At 39.8% G+C, this 17,120-nt stretch overlaps 1 protein-coding gene across 1 annotated transcript in view; it reads left to right on the top strand.

The window, feature by feature from the left end:
- LOC311088094 (tripartite motif-containing protein 16-like) overlaps positions 1-17,033 on the top strand; it is a 32,450-nt gene extending 15,417 nt beyond the window's left edge. Inside the window, exons 4-6 of the mRNA XM_084121750.1 lie at positions 7,507-7,657; positions 7,808-7,855; positions 8,093-17,033. Of these exons, the coding sequence (XP_083977876.1) occupies positions 7,507-7,657; positions 7,808-7,855; positions 8,093-8,622 (729 nt within the window). The 3' untranslated portion in view covers positions 8,623-17,033. The remainder of the gene's footprint in view (positions 1-7,506; positions 7,658-7,807; positions 7,856-8,092) is intronic.
- The last annotated feature ends 87 nt before the right edge of the window (positions 17,034-17,120 follow it).

Genomic DNA, 17,120 nt, shown 5'->3' with positions numbered 1-17,120 from the left:
GGTGGTAGGATGACTGGAGAGGAGAAGTTTAGATACTTCTTCATCGGTTAGTGGAGAGAAGGAGGAGAGAGGGTTATTGGCTGTGGAAGGGGTCGGTTCCTGTGTGTGTGGAGCTGAGAACTGACTGCTGATAGATGTTGTTTCGTTGGTGAAGAAGTTAGCAAAATTGTCAGCAGTTAAAGAGGAGGCTGGTGGTGGTGGAGGTGGACAGAGAAGAGAGTTGAATGTCTTGAAGAGTGATCGTGTGTTGGAGGAGCTGTTGATCTTGATGTGGAAATATGAAGATTTTGCAGCATGAACATCCACAGAAAAGGAAGAGAACAGAGATTGATACATACTGAGGTCAGATATGTCTTTTGATTTGTGCCATTTCCTCTCCGCTGCCCTGAGTTGTCCCGCTGTCCTCTCACATCCAGAGATGAGAATTGTGAGGGTGAGGGAAGAGAAGATGACACAGCAGAGGAAATATGGGAGGAAATGTGGGAGAAATATTGGTGGTATACGTGTAGAAAGATGTAGATTGAAAGTAATGAGGAAATTATCTGAAACTTGTAGAGGTTTCACCAAAATGTTCTCTGTGATGCAGTTGCGTGTGTAAACTAGGTCCAGTTGGTTGCCTGATTTGTGAGTACCTGTGGTGATGAGCCGTTTGAGATCGAATGAGGCTAGGAGAGAGATGAAGTCTTTTGTTGTACAACTTTTTTTATTGAGTAGATTTTACTTTTTTTTTTTCAACACCAGGTGACAAATGTAGTTAACAATAAACATTACAAAATGAACACCTGAACCCAATCCCCTCCCCACCCAACCCGTGAACTAACCCAACACAGGCCCCTAGACGAAGACAGACACACAGACCCATGCATACCAACAGAAATTCATCAGTACAGACACACACACGAAATATATATATATATATATATATATATATATATATATATATATATATATATATATATAAAATAACATAAATAAATAAATAATAATAATACTTAAATAATTAATTAATTAATTAATAATTATTATAAAAAATAACAAAAAATAAAATTAAAATAAAATGTAGGGATTCAAACCTCCAAATCAGGGGACAGGTTGAGGGAATTAACCAGCCCCAGGAAAGGGTTCCACGTGCTAAGAAATGCTGAGGTAGCGCCTTTCAAGGAGGATCTGAGCTTCTCCAACCTCAGATTGTCAAGCACTCCTCCACGATCATGTGTGGGGGGGGCAGGGAAGCTTCCAGTTGAGCAGAATCAGCCTTCGGGCTAGCAATGATGTAAATGCCAGGGCCCGCTCCAGCGCAACAGGGAGGTCAGTGTCTGGGGAAATGCCAAAAATGGCTGACAAAGGGCTGGGAGGGATAGTGTGTTCGTAGACTCTACTCAGGGTGTCAAAAAAGTTAACCCAAAAAGTTGTCAGTTTAGGGCATGACCAAAACATATGCGTATGATTGTCAGGGGACTGGTTACACCTGTTACAGGCGTCTCGGACATTAGGGTATATTTTAGACAATTTTGCATTGGTGTAATGAACTCTATGGAGGATCTTACACTGGATTAGACCATGACGGGCACATATGGAAGAAGAATGAACCATAACCTGAGCATGGCCACACTGCTCGTCCGTAATAGCCATGTTCAAGTCGCCCTCCCACGCGGCTTTGGAAAAGGCACCAGGGTTTGCAGAGGTCGATCCTAGTGACTCGTACAATACAGAAATGCATTTTCTACTATTGGGGTCTGTCGCCAAAAGGGAGTCAGTCAGGTTTTCGGGGGGCGGTTTGGAAAGTGGGGAAATGTTTTCTTAACAAAGTCTCTGATCTGAAAAAAGCGGAAGAGGTGTGACTTTGGCAAGTTGTGAAGAGATGAGAGCTCTGTGAAGGATGCAAATATGCCATCCTTGTATAGGTCCTTAACACTAATGATACCATTGCTATGCCAGGCCCTGAATGCCAAATCTGACCTTGAGGGGGTAAAGACATGATTTTGGAAAAGTGGTGTCAGGATGGAGGGACCCTGTAAACTGTAGCAACAATGGGTTGTACATTAATATTAATATTAGCTCAAATGATCTATAGGGAATTTTAATAATTAATCATGAATATGATTAATTTATTCGAAGTTGAAAATAGATCGATTTGTATATATGAATAATCAATCACAACGAATTATAATTCATCATTCATATATCAATGATCCTATTTCAGATCGACTATGAGATAACCCTTAATGGAAAATTAATGTAATTATCGAACAGTTGTTTGTCCCGCAAACGACCATAGATTAACTTACTAACCTTCTCAATAAAGTTATCACTTCTTATAATTTCAAAAAGGAATAGCTTCTGGCCATGAAAACATTCTTTTTGTCCTTATAAAATTTAGGTTACTAAACCATAATCAAATTGTAAAGCCTGTAGCTAGATCAAACATTTCAGGGACTCGTAATGTGAGAATTATAGACAGGATCAATCAAGTATATATGGAATTTTAATAATTGGACTAATACATGGAACTAAGGAATACAAAATACTACAATTTACACGAGTAAATATGTATGTACAGGACACGTAAACAAAATACAAGACTAAACGAATAACGAAAATGAGGGAGAGAGAGAGAGGAGGATGGGAGATGAGATCGGAAGTGAAAGCAAAAATCTGCGATCAGAGATCGCAGTAGGCTATGGCAAAAATCACAGACAGTAACCCTCGAGAGACCACAAAGAAATTACATTAAAAGTTCAATTCAATAATCGATACTTGCATTGCATATGGTTCTCTTTGTATGAGGAAGGAAGGCAGGGTCCTGCGTGTCGTCTGAGGGGAGGCGTGCGCGTGCTGTGTCTTCCATGAGAGCGCGAGCGCGGGAGGTTCAAAGAGTCTCTTTCTTTGAGGTGAAGTTGCCGGGAATGATTCAGGCTAAGTTCATTCAGCTCGTGAATGAACAGAGGCGAATAGGAAAACGAAACTAGACTATAGAAAAACATAAAAAGAAATAAAAGAGAAGAAAAGAGAAGCAGGCCGAAGCCGGTCCGGACTTGGGTTTCCAAAGTTTTTGAGGAGGGAGAAGAGAGCGAGGAAACTGAAGGTTTAGGCTTTTATCAGTGTCCCGTGTACTGCCCCCTTTTTCGTGGTCGACGAATCCTCTTCGAGCATTCTGAGCAGAAGATTTTCTTTGTGTGTTAATGCAGCCCGACCCTCGTGTGGAATCACACGAATCAGAAGTATGATATTATGCTCAGGGAATTAAAAACGCATGGAACCATAACGTTTATCACAGTCTCTTATTAAAAATCTTCTTCGTCGTGCAAAGGGGATCAAAACAATACTAAGGACGAATATTGACAAAGATAGCAACATAGAGATACATTCTTTTGTTGAACAAAGGCACTTAAAGATTACATTACTGTAATTCAAAAACACAACTATTCTAATATCACACTGGTGAACATGCAAATCACCTGGAACACTCTTTGTACATTTTTAATAGTTAGTAAAATGAAATTTTACTAGTGGAAGTCCATATATGTCAATGTGTGTGTGTATATCTGTGAGGTCGGCATCTGTTGCATCTCGTGGTGCATACCACGTGAGGGGTTGGGGGCTATTTGAGAATGTGTTACTCGGCAAAAACAAAGGTAGTTCTGTGGGCAGACTAACTTGACAGCCTGAGGCGTCATATAATTTTGCTGAGAGAAGCAAGATAGTCCTAGTTGTCCCAAAACAACGGAATGGGGTAAGTCTTGCAATTTTCCTTCAGTACACAAAGAACAAACGTTAGACACAGTAAGGGAATTGTGGTCGCAGCACGTGATAGTATGAGAAACAAACAGGGGCCTGTTCGTTGATTTCATTAGGTCGGGTAAAACATTAACCAGGGCCTGCTTGTAGAGACTTGTGTCAGAAAGCTAGTCAATTAGGGCTTTCTGAATATGAACGTGTAGTGTTCATATTTAGTCAGCATGAGAAGAACAATCATGATTCGCTACTTCAGAACATCTGACCGGACAGACGGTCAGTGTCGTTACAAAACCTAAGCACTTCCTAATCTGACTCCAGATCTTGAGTGAGAGGGATACAATCGGGCACGAGCCTGCAGAGCCTGAAGGCAAAGGGAGTTGGGAGCATAGGACTGACCGCAACGGGAAGCGTGCACTTGATCGCTCCAAATGTACCCAGGCAGGAGGTGAGGCATCCCCACCCATCCATTATAAAGGTTTTTGCATGTTAGCTGCCCAATAATATCGTCTAAAGTTGGGGAGGGCCAGGCCCCCCTCAGACTTAGGGGAGTGTAAGATCGTTCTGCGGATCATGGCAGGTTTGCCGCCCCACAGAAATTTCGATATCACTGTATCCAGTTTGTCAAAAAAAGATTTGGACATGAGTACAGGGATGTGCTGGAACAGATAAAGGAATTTGGGGAGGATAACCATCTTGATCAAATTTGCCCGGCTTACGAGGGAGAGTGGAAGGACCGCCCATCGGTCAAAATCACTTACAGTTTTTGCGACCAGAGGTACGAAATTTTTGCGGAACAAGTCAGACACAGTTGTTGTAATATAAACCCCCAAGTAACTAAATCTGTCGTTACTCCACTTAAATGCCGATAACGAGCATGGAAGCTGCTTAGCCAGAGAGTTTATCGCCAAAAGCTCACTTTTCTGGTAGTTGAGCTTATATCCGGAGTACGTACCGAACCGTTCCAAAACATTCAAAATGACAGGGAGTGAGGTGACAGGGTTAGAGATATACAGGAGCAGGTCATCCGCGTATAGTGAAACTTTATGAGTTACACCAAATCGTGTGATACCCTTGAAGCCTTCCTCCGCACGGAGCCAAATGGCCAGAGGTTCTATTGCTATGGCGAACAGAAGTGGAGACAGGGGACAACCCTGTCTGGTGCCTCTCCGAAGTGAGAAAGGAGGTGATAACATGTCATTAGTTTGAACTGATGCCGAGTATAATAATCTGACCCATAGAATAAAATTCCCGCCCAGACCGAACCTATCCATTGCCTCGTACAGATATCCCCACTCGACCCTGTCGAATGCCTTTTCGGCATTGAGGGACACCACAATTTCCGGGATACTATTATTTGATGAGTGAATGATGTCGAGTAGCCGTCTAGTGTTATGGAAAGACTGTCGGCCCAGCATAAACCCTGTCTGATCTAGCGAGATAATGGAGGACATTAACCGTTGGAGACGGAGTGCAAGGACCTTCGCGAGAATTTTGAGGTCTACGTTGAGAAGTGAGATTGGCCTGTAGCTGCCACAGAGCAGGGGGTCTTTCCCTTTCTTAGGAATTAGGGAGATGGTGGCTTTAGATAGGGTATCCGGAAGGCAACGCTGATGAAAAGCCTCGTTGTACATATTTTTTAGGACTGGTGCGAGAGAAGCGGAAAAAGTTTTGTAATATTCTACAGTGAAGCCATCCTGCCCTGGGGATTTACCGCTCTGTAGGGAATTAATGGCTCCCTGAACCTCAGCAGTAGTTATAAGGGCACCTAGGTCGTTCACTGATTCTGCGTCTATTTTGGGGAAAATCAAATCGTTAGGCGTCTCGTCTTCAATGGGGGGGCAGCCAGAGGTATATAGGTCAGCGTAAAATTCAGCAAATATTTTATTAATGGTGACAGGATCAGTGTGCAACTCGCCTGAGCTGGCTCTAATGGCAGGAATAAGCCGCGAGGTTGCCTCAGCTCTGGCCTGATGAGCCAGAAGCTTCCCCGCTTTATCCCCCGACTCAAAGAAACGCTGTCTAGATTTGAGCAAACGGAGCCTGGCTTTGTTATCAGATAGAAGATCAAAGTCTGTCTGGAGTCTAAGACGCTCTCTGTCCGGGTTAACCGCATATTCATAATCAATGCTCTTAATTTTCTGTAACAGGTCTAATATTTGTGACGCTTCGACTCGTTTTGAATTAGACACAAAGGAGATAAGCTGTCCTCGAATATAAGCCTTCGAAGCTTCCCAAAGTACACCTGTTACAGAGCAGGCTTCCACTTCACCTCCTCTTCACCACTGTAGGACACTTTCACCAGAATATTAACCATCACAAACTCAATATCCCCTCATGCCGATTACCTGGGACTGATTACACAGACACCTGCAGCTCATCTACACAAACACCTGCAGCTCATCCACACTCACCCATATAAACCCTGTTCACTCTCAAGTTCATTGCGAAGTATTGCATTGCCCCGGCGTACAATTTCTGAGCGTTTTCCCTGTGTTTGCTGAACTGTTACTGACCTTGGATTGTTTATATCGACTTCTGATTCTTCTGCTGCCTACCTCGACTCGGACTGTTATATCGACCTCTGATTGTTCTGCTGCCTGTCTCGACCCGGATTGTTCATTGGACCTTGATTCCTGCCGCCTGCCTCGACCCTTGCCCGTTATCTACTTCTGCTCTGAGATTATCTCCGTTGTTCTGTCTGCCCCTGTTTTACCCTGCCTGTTGATTATTCTAATAAAGCTGCAAATGGATTCTTCTGCGTCCTCCACATCATTACAACACCTCTGTTTGTGTTTGGCAAGTCATTCAGCTCAAAAAAAAGAGTGATCTGAGAGTGTATAAATTGCTTGTAGGGATCTTCTGATAATAAAGAAGAGTTAAATCTCCACTGCCTGAAGGGGCTGAAGTGAGTACATAAGTGTAAGTCAAGGGAGGTAGGTGCATGGTCCGATATTGCGATACTGTGGTAGTCACTGGATTTAATCATGGAGAGCAGTCTATCGTCTAGAAGGAAGAAATCTGTGTGTGTGTGTAAGTGTGGTGCACATGAGAAAAGAAAGAGAATCTCTTGGTCGTGGGAGAAGTGTGCCTCCATGGGTCAGAGAGGCCTAGTCGTTTGGCAAAGTCATGTAAAGTTTTGGCTGATTTGCTTACAGAGTACGGTTTGTTTGACGATCTGTCTAGTATGGGGTCTTGCACCAGATGAAGTCTTTTGCATACGGCTTCTCTAGATGAATGTTGAAATCACCAAAGACTAAAAGTGGGGTGCCATCCTCAGGGAAAGAGGACAGCAGCACATCCAGCTCCTCTACAAAGCTTCCCAGTTGACCTGGGGGGACGATATATGACTATAATATGGATCTTAATGAGAGCCTAAATTAATCACTTTTGTGTTTACTGGAATTTTTATTTTTTTTATTTTTTTTATTTCACTATTTCTGCCAATTTATTTTTTTAAAATATATAATTTCAAAACACACTAAATTTGGATTTATGATCACAGTATTTCTAATTAAAATCATGTATTTCTTAAGCTAATATTGAGCTTAAATTGATTTCCTAGGAAGTTGACATATAGTGTAAATGGCAAACGCTAGAAGTTGTGTCTCTAATGTCACATAATGAATATGAGTAGAATGAAGCTGATGCTGTGAAAGTGCTGGATTGAGGAGAGTTACTAAAGATCAACAAGAGCCGCACAAATCTGACAGTAGAGCAGGTTATTGATGAAGTGTGGAGGTGATGAGCTTTGATTTCTGTTTTCTCTAGAGTTTCCAGTCTCTCTCAGCTCCTCCTGAATCTACAGACGTAAATGACAATCCCTTCAGTTCTCTCTCCTCTTTTGATGGCGTGAGAGAATCTGTCCGTCAGCTGAGAGACAAACTGGAGGATTTCTGCAAAGAGAAGATATCTGACAGAGGTAAAGTCCTGGAGATTCTGCTCTCAGAAATGATCCTCCATCATCTCAGATCATGTAGAAGATCATATTAGAAATGTCTTAGGAACGGATGCAGGGATCATTTTCTCTTGACATGATAATCACACTCTTCATGTCTGTTGATTTCCACAGTCACTTTCTCCAACATTGTTCCCAGGACCAGGAACGACTTCCTACAATGTAAGTCACTGAGAAAACAAGCAGAAAAACTCACTGAGTGTGTTCATGTTCTTCCTGGAGAAGTGAAAGAAAACATGCCAGAAGAGTTTTAGAGTTGATCATGTAAATGATGATTTGCTCAGGTAATCTGGTAAACTGTACTGAGACACTGATGATATATTGAACATAAAGAGTTTAGATACATTAAAAGAACAGACAGATTCATAATTCCTGATTCTGATGTTTTATCTCCATCAGATTCCCATCACTTCACTCTGGATCTAAACACATTGAATGTATTCACCCGTCTGACTGAGAGGAACAGAGTGATTAATAACACTTTACTAGATATTCAGCCGTATCCTGATCATCCAGACAGATTTGATGGCTATATGCCTCAGGTGTTGTGTAGAGAAAGTGTGTGTGGACGCTGTTACTGGGAGATTGAGTGGAAGGGGATTGAAGTGTATATAGCAGTGTCATATAAGAGCATCAGAAGGAAGGGATCGGGTGGTAAGTGTTGGTTTGGATATAATGATCAGTCCTGGAGTTTGTTCTGCCATCGATGCAGATTCATATTCAGACACAATAACATAAAGACTGAACTCCCTATAAAGCCCATCAGCAGTAGAATAGGAGTGTATGTGGATCACAGTGCAGGAACTCTGTCCTTCTACAGCATCTCTGACACAATGAGCCTCATCCACACAGTCCAGACCACATTCACTCAACCGCTCTATCCTGGGTTTAATGCTCATGCCGGATCATCAGTGAAACTGTGTTGGTGAATCAGAATAGACTGTAGAGAAATTCTGCCCATAATACTTTGAGCTGCATGATAAATCATAAACACTGAGATGTTATAAAGTCTCTTACTTTCTCTTTATTACATTAATACTACAGCTGTGCTTCTGTCAGTGAAATATCATGTTCAGGATCTCCCGGTTGGGCGCTTAAGCTGATATAATATTCCCCGCTAAAACTCAATAACAATATTGTTTTGTCTCATTATCTCTTATGTACATATGAGAAAATGTGTCTATTTCTTTGCTCTTTTGTTCATGAAAAGCAAAATAAAAAGTTATATAAAAGGAAACTCCCTGTTTCCACACATCAATTTCACTTCAGAATGAAAGTAAAATGATAGTAGATCACTCATACAATGTCAGGACTGTCTGATGTTGAATTCGAAAAGTAAAATCCCTCAAAAAAGTCATAACACACTAAGTTGTGTAAATTAAAATTCTGTTGCTATATGCACCATTTCTAAATACACATTTTATGTAATGTAAGAAGAATAGAGAGATTGTGTTTTAAATTCTAAGTAGCCACAGTCGGACAAATGGCCCTAAACTAAATTTCTGCAAATTTATAGTAATATTAGTTTAAACTATGAAACAAAATGGATTCACATATCAAATATCTGGTCCAAACAACCATCAACTACTAGCTGCTCTATATTTCTAAAGTCAATCTGAAATGATGTCTTGGGTTACGACTGTTACCCTTGTTCCCTGAGAACAGGGAACGATACACTGAATCCTGAGACACATTTGGGAAACGAAATTCCACGCTGCTATGCTGAGGGGATATGTGCCAATCATGGTAGTGACAAGCACAAACACATTTACTCAGTTAAATCCTGCTATTGGAAACCTCAGGCTGTCAGTAGCACTACCACCTACAGCCACTACCCGAGGTTCATGCTCAAAATGAGGAGGCACCTCAGTGATGCCTGCTGGTTCGGAGCCAGAGCCTAGTTTCATATCGGTTCTTTGTTTTTCAACACCCAAAGCACCAGCTCTAAACCAGTAAAAGTGGTTCTTAACCCTCTGGAGTCTGAGCTGTTTTCTGGGCCCTTGAGATGTTCTGACATGCTCTGACATTTGTGCTTTTTTCAGTTATTTATAAACATGTTAATGGCAAAGGTGTAAATTCACTCTATATAGCACAAACAGGGCTACCAAAATATCTGATCAACATGCATGTATATGTTTGAATTTTTAAGAGAATAATGTTTATGCGTGGTTATTGGAAAAAATAAAAATGAAAGTTGCAGAAATAAGGCCACAAAACACATACTAAATATGTGGCAATAAGACTTTTGACTAATGGATGTCGTCGCCTATAGTTTTTTCTTCAAAATTATATGAAAATAGTCTTGCTTTATCGTTCACATAAAACCATACATTGATTTAAATTGATGTAAAACAGGTTTTGCTTGGAAAGCCAATATGCGAGGGGGGCGTGAACGAGGAGTGGTTTACACCTGAGAAATACACTGTCCCACCCACTCTGCATAATGATGAGCCATTCACTCAGGTGTGACACTGACTGAGCCACAATGCAAGGACAAAAGATATATTTAGAAGACTTATATTGACCATTTAAGATTTTGCTTACATCTATCTTGTAAATATGTTTTGCTATTTTATTAAAAAGGTTACAATTACAACAATAATTACAATTTCAACAATATTTCAAGTGTACTCTTTCTTTGTAAAAAAAAAAGATTATAGGCCTACATTTTATCTATGTATTCATTAGTTTGAATATAGCCAACATTGGAACAGCTAACATCTTAGTTGATGACTTTATTTTTGACAAAAATAGTATTTTATATATAGAAATTGCTAAACAAAAGCTTATTTGACGAGGCAGTATATTCTACAGTAAAAACTGTACCCAAATCTACTAAACAAAATGTTGTCTTTCATATTTCGCCTGACTGTAACGTTGTTTTCATGAAATATTAGGGCATATTGTTAATTTGCAGTTTAATACGTTGCTTATACAAATAGCCTACATTTTACTTCAACATATTTCAGTCGATTTTTACTCATCTCAGTATAGCAATACAGTTTGCTAAAACATCATCATTCATTCACACACGCGATTTAAATTTAAACTGTCTTTGCCAGCTGTGGTAAACAGCGCGCATCTCTGCCGTTTATTCATTCATAAACAGAAACCCACGTGAAGAAATTCACGTGAGAAGGAAAAAACTTACTAGTATTCCTCAGCTCGCTCCTTGATATACCCGCACTTCTGAGGGACATTTTCCATTATTATTATTCCTCACAGCGCTGCAAGACGGTGTAAACAAGTAATGATCTGAATAAACTTGTGAGTTTTCTCGAGCTGATATGGGGGCGTTCACAGGATTGCGCTTGGATTGCCTCAGCCATTTGCGTTTGAATAGCGCACGCTCTCCGTGGGCGGAGTCACATTACATTTGAATTAGCTCTAATGAGCTCGACTGGAATCGCTCTCTTTTAATACAGATTTCACAAGATGGGAATATTTGTTTTTTATATAAATTACTTCATTTAAAAGAAGAGAATTCAAGCTTCATGCCTGTGTGCCTGTATGCCTGTTTGACTGAGTATTCGCTGAGCTACAGTTCATTTTCGGGCGCGTTTCAGAATGGACTACACTGACGGAGAGAAGGCAGAACTCGCTTCGTGTTTATTTTTCTTTATTTGGCAAAAAACACAACACTTTGTTTTTATTGTGAGTATACACAAAAATAATACACATGTAACAGAATCGATTGATGTATGAAACTCCTATGGAAAATCAAAGTCAACAGAGTATTTATGAGTTTCTTTTACACTGATAAAAAAAAAGCGAGCTGGTATCGCCGGCGATACCGTCGACCTCAGGGGGTTAAGTAGCACCAACACATTGCTGGGCTAGATGTAAGAACTGCTTGCGTCAGGGGCTGGGGACGGGGTTACCGTGACCAACAAGACAAAAAAAGAAACTTGTGACTGCCATTTTTTAAATAGCAGCTAATCGAGCTAATGGCAGCTCGTCTGTAATCTCCGTCTATGCAGGTTGTAGGTTTGCAAAGCCATGTGCATCAATAGTAACGCAATGACAGCCATTGTTGATGGAAGGCTTGTTCGAGATGCATCGGAGTGCTGCGGACCGATCGAAGCTGCAGGAGTGTTTGGAGAGTCTACGACTCCTTGTGCTTTTGAATCACTTTCGCAGTGCTTTGATGTCATGCGCCGATCGCTCTGCGAGAAGCCGAACCATCTCGAACAAGCCTGATGTGTTTCTGTTTGGCACTGCCGCACTAGCGTTGCTGGGCAACATGAGATGTATACAGTGACTGGCTCGTCACTGACGTAAGATCTGGCTCTGTTCTGGCTCTATGGCCTGTGGAAAGGCAAACCAGTTCTTAGAAAGCTTATCAGTCGAACAAACTGGCAATAGCTCTGGCCCTGAACTAGCACCTGGTTCTTGCTGGTGGAAAAGGGGTATCAGAGGGACCAGTGTCAACCCCCATACCAGGGAGGCTATAATGCTTTACCAGCTGACAGCCGCCGACGAGCGTGAGAGATTAACACCTCTCTCAAATTCGTTGGCAAGCTCCATCTGAGAGCCCCATGATCTCAGTCTCCTCTGCCTCGGCGAGAGCAGGGGTCTCATTTATAAACGTGGCGTACGTACAAAACGGGGCTGAAAATGTGCGTACGCCACTTCCGATGCATAAGGTGTGATTTATAAAAACAAACTTGACGGGAAAATTTGCGCACCTGCATGCAAACTCTGACCCATGCGTACGAACGTTTTGGAGATGGAGCAGTTTGGCGACACCGATCATGAGCTGGAGTTAAGTGTCTTTTTGGTCACTTTTAGACAGAAAATCTAAAGAAAATTAAACATATACAGAATGATAATACAAATATAATTTCACTCACCAAGCCTGTAACTTAAAGTAAATATCCATCCCTTCTTAAATGTCCACGCCAGCGAGCGCGTTGGGCCGTTTAGTGAAACTGACACAAATAACATTTTAAATAAATAAAATAATGATTTAAACAATGTTTTACTTCTGATATAAACATTTCAATTAAATATGACACTCAAATTAATGGAGTTAAACACTTGAACATGAAATCATTACTGAGAAGTTACAACATTTTCATACAACCTTTTTTTATATTTGTTGTGGATGCGATGTTTTTGAACACTTTTCCTGTGGCGTGCTGTGTTTTAATGTTTTAACCACCGAGATAATTACTTATCATGATAATACCAGATTGTCTGAGAAAATAGTTTCATGCAAATAATGCCCAAGTTCTATCCGTTTCCATTAAAAATATAAATCAATTAAAAATACAATTCGGCTAGTGGAAAAGATTGAGAAAAACTTTCTCTGAAATGTATTTTACACTATTTGATTTATGTATTCAAAAACAAGGCAAGGATAGGCAACTACTTGATTTTTATTAATGTAATGTGTCTTGTACCGTTAAACGTTATCACGTGGATGAATAATCATATGCAAATGATACGCAGATGAGGATCTGCATAGTAAAACTAGGCGTTGTAAGCTCATATATGGTTATGTCGGGGAGGAGACGCATGTGCGCACAATCTTCCTCTGACTGGGATTTATAAAGTGAATTCTGCGCAGGTTCTGGCATACGAACGGTTTTATAAGTCTGAATTTTTTTTTGCGTACGCCATTTTTGGCTTTCGGGCGCACGTACACTTTTAGTAAGGTTCCTACGCACAGTTTTATAAATGAGACCCCAGGACCGGAACCGCGGGGTGCAGATGACTGTCCCTCTTCCCTCGAGAAAAAGGAAGAAACGAGAGTGGAGTATTCTGATAGATAAACGCTCACAGTTTGCGCACACAGCCCCCTCAAGGGTTGAGCATGCGTGCTCCTCATCCACACAAAACACGTACAGGTCGTGAGTGTCACCAGGTAACGTCATGGCTGTCACCAGCCAATACGATTGCCATGATTATACAGTACTTCAGTCATCAGTCACACTGAGGTGTTCCCCAAATGTGTCTCAGGATGCAGTGTGAGTTCCCTTTTGAAAGGAAACAGTGTGTATATTACATTTAATAAGGCTTTTTTTTAAATTCAACATCAGACAGTTCTGACATATAGTAATTGACCATCCATATAAGTAACTTTGCAAGTTACATGTCAACCCAGACAGCATGGTAACATTGATTCAATGTTGAGATTTGATCCAAACCATCATTTTGGTTGACATCAAAATTTCAATGTTTAAAGTGTGTTGGATCAGCATTGAAATTTTGATGAAAGGGAACAGCACACATGGGTGAAGACAGTGACATTGAACTAACAGTGAGTCTTTGTTCATGAGCACAATATCTTGCAGGCATGTATCTGTGCAAAACACTACTGGGTGTTTCCCAATCAGTGGGGCATTTCAGTTTATGATGGGCACTTTCAATGGTGTTACCTCATTTGCTCTAATACACTGGGGGTTTGGTTTAGGGGTGGGCCCTCATGATTTTAGCAAGTCTTTTGAAAAATGGTTGAAAAACCAATTGTAGTTTGAAAATTGGCACTAATTGGTATACGCCCATTTTGGTTTTGCATGTGGGCTTCTCAGTAGTTAATTGATGCTTCCTTATTGAGAGAAAACACAAGGTGCGTCCTATACGGAAGTCTTGACATGCATGACCTCTCTGAGTTTCAAACAATGGTGCATATAATTAATTTCTGTTTTTAGCATGCTTTTTACTTGCATTTTATTTATTGTTACTAAATCTACTAACATACATTAATTTTCAAAGTAAGTAAGGTGTTATAAGGTAAAATAAATCACACAGATAGCATGGGGACATTGATACAATGTTGAGTTTTGATCCAAACCATAATTTTGGTTGAGATTGACATTTCAGTGTTTAAAGCTCCACTATGTAACTTTGGTATTTGACCACAAGAGGGCGCAGTTTCAACAATAACAAAGGCGAAGCTTGATGACGCTATGAAGGAGGTGACGATGGGAGATGTCGTTTTTAATGCGTTTTCACCATAGCAATGTATCTAAATGGAATTAATGAATCATGATCACGGATGAGGTAATTTATTCGTTTTTGTATTACCTGTATGTCTGATCGTATTATTTTATGTCATCATAATTAATGAACTGCAAGGAACGTGAAATGTTATGCTATATTATCCCGTTACAACATACAGCTATTTGTCAAATGATTTGTTTGGTTTATGTTGTGCAGTTTTACGTTTTTATGGTTAATGGCGTGTTGTTTAACATGTTCAAACCAATATCTAAAAGTAAATTTGAACGAACATTTGCAAGTAATGACTAAATATATTTTTTTAACAACATATCCGATTGTATTTAATTGTACTGCCATAATCTCGGTCACCACACGTGATAACAAGCCTTACCGAAGTACAAAGAGCAATATAACTTTGTTTATAAGTGCTATTATTGACAGTTGCATGTCTTACCTGTCTATCAATAACGTTACACTCGCGAGAGAGTCTCTGTCAAGTCCAAGATAGTCGCGCAGCTCTCTCCATCTCGAAAACGCCTGGCTGATATTATCCGGGTTTTATTCCTCCGTTTGTCACACAGTCCGTGACTCCGCGTGTATCCGAATATGGACGCTTTCGTTTTGTTGGCACTTCAATACTCGCCAAAGAGTAATCGTGATCCATAACAGCTATAACCATACAGTCTATGGCTATAACGCTTTAACCACCACTTCCGCATTTTACCATGTGATATTCCGGTGTGGTGGGTCATATTTTTTATTTTATTCTTTTTTTATTCTTTGTCAGACGTCTTTATTGTTTATTGTGATAAGAAAAAAAACTCAATAAAGTTGTTGTTAAAAAAAAAAAAAAAAAAAAAAAAAATCCGGTGTGGTGGAATATCCTATCACATGGTCCACACCGGAAAAAAAGGATAGAGCGGACATTGCGTCACTGAGGCGCGACATTTCTTTTCCGGGACGGCCAGTTATTTAAAATCGGAATTTCTCTGAAATAAAAAATCTTTGGAGACTTTTGAGATATTGTAAGTACACAACTGGAGGAAATATATCACACTGTGCAAGTTATTTTCGGAAATTTTATTACAAAATTCCTACATATTGGAGCTTTAAAGTGTGTTGGATCAGCATTGGAATTTTGATGAAAGCCAACAGCACACATGGGTGGAGACAGTGACATTGAACTAACAATGATTTGTAGTCGATGAGCACAAGATCATTCAGGCATGTATCTCTGCAGAACACTAGTGGTGTTTCTCTATCAGTGGGGCGTTTTCAAACCACAATAGGTATTTTCAACCGCTTTACCTGATTTGCTCTAATCCATTGGGGGCTTGGTTTAGGGGTGGAGTGGTTTAGCAAGTCTGTTGAAAAATGGTTGAAAAACATTTATTGTAATTTGAAATTGGCCACTGATTGGTAAACGCCCATTTTGGTTTTGCATTTGCACTTCTCAGTAGTTAATTGATGCTTCCTTATTATAGAGAAAACACAAGGTGTGTCCTATACGGAAGGCTTGTGTGTTTGACATGCATGAACTCTCTGAGTTTCAAACAATGGTGCATATAATGTATTTCTGTTTTAGCATGCTTTTTACTTGCATTTTATTTATTGTTACTAAATCTACTAACATACATTAATTTTCAAAGTAAGTAAAAAGTGTTGAAATAAATTGTACAGTAGCATGGGGACACTGATACAATGTAGTGTTTTCATCCAAAACATGTTGAATCATCATTGATATTTTGATTAAAGGCAAGAGCCAAAATGGAAGTGGGTGATGAAAAATTATCTCCAATTCATCTTTAGCCTTGATTGATAAAATTCTACAATATTTAGCTGATCTCTAGGAGCTCATGAGCATGAATATTAAACTTGACATAGCCTATGTTTCTGTTACTCTACAATTACTCCAAGGCATTCAGTAGGAGGGGTTAAGGCTGATGAGGATGGATAATTAAAGAAAAGAGAAGCACACCCTTAATCATGCTGACATTGATCATACATTGAGTTGTAGTCCACAGAATAACTGCTTGTCACAAGATTGGATTGTATCCCATCTCCTGCTAGCAGATTTATTAGGTAAACATTCATATTCCTGAAAAAGTATCAAACGTAACAGTTCTAAAAGGTACAACTCAAAATCAAAGATGTTTTCATGTGATATTCAAATAGATTAATGGTTTAGCATTAGGTAAATCTGTAGCTTTAATGAAACAGCTTTATAATTAAGCTGTTCCCACAAACTAAATTCAGAACATTTCACTTGCTACAATAAATAGGTTCTTGGTAAATTAGGTGCCATAAAATTTACAAACCATCAACATACTGAAGTCTTGTGTATTATAGCTCTTCCATTTGCAAATGTTCAAAGCACTAAATGTAAAATATATTGAAACAGTAATAGAGTTTAGATTATTTTAAATCAGTGATACTAAAATCATGTTCTAACTGTCTGTATTCATAAATAGTTAAAAGT

The sequence above is a fragment of the Abramis brama genome, assembly GCF_963993115.1.
Source record: "Abramis brama genome assembly, chromosome: 8".
Classification (NCBI taxonomy): Eukaryota; Metazoa; Chordata; class Actinopteri; order Cypriniformes; family Leuciscidae; genus Abramis; species Abramis brama.
The sequence above is the reverse complement of the archived record's forward strand: the minus strand, read 5'-3'. Positions and strand labels throughout refer to the sequence as shown.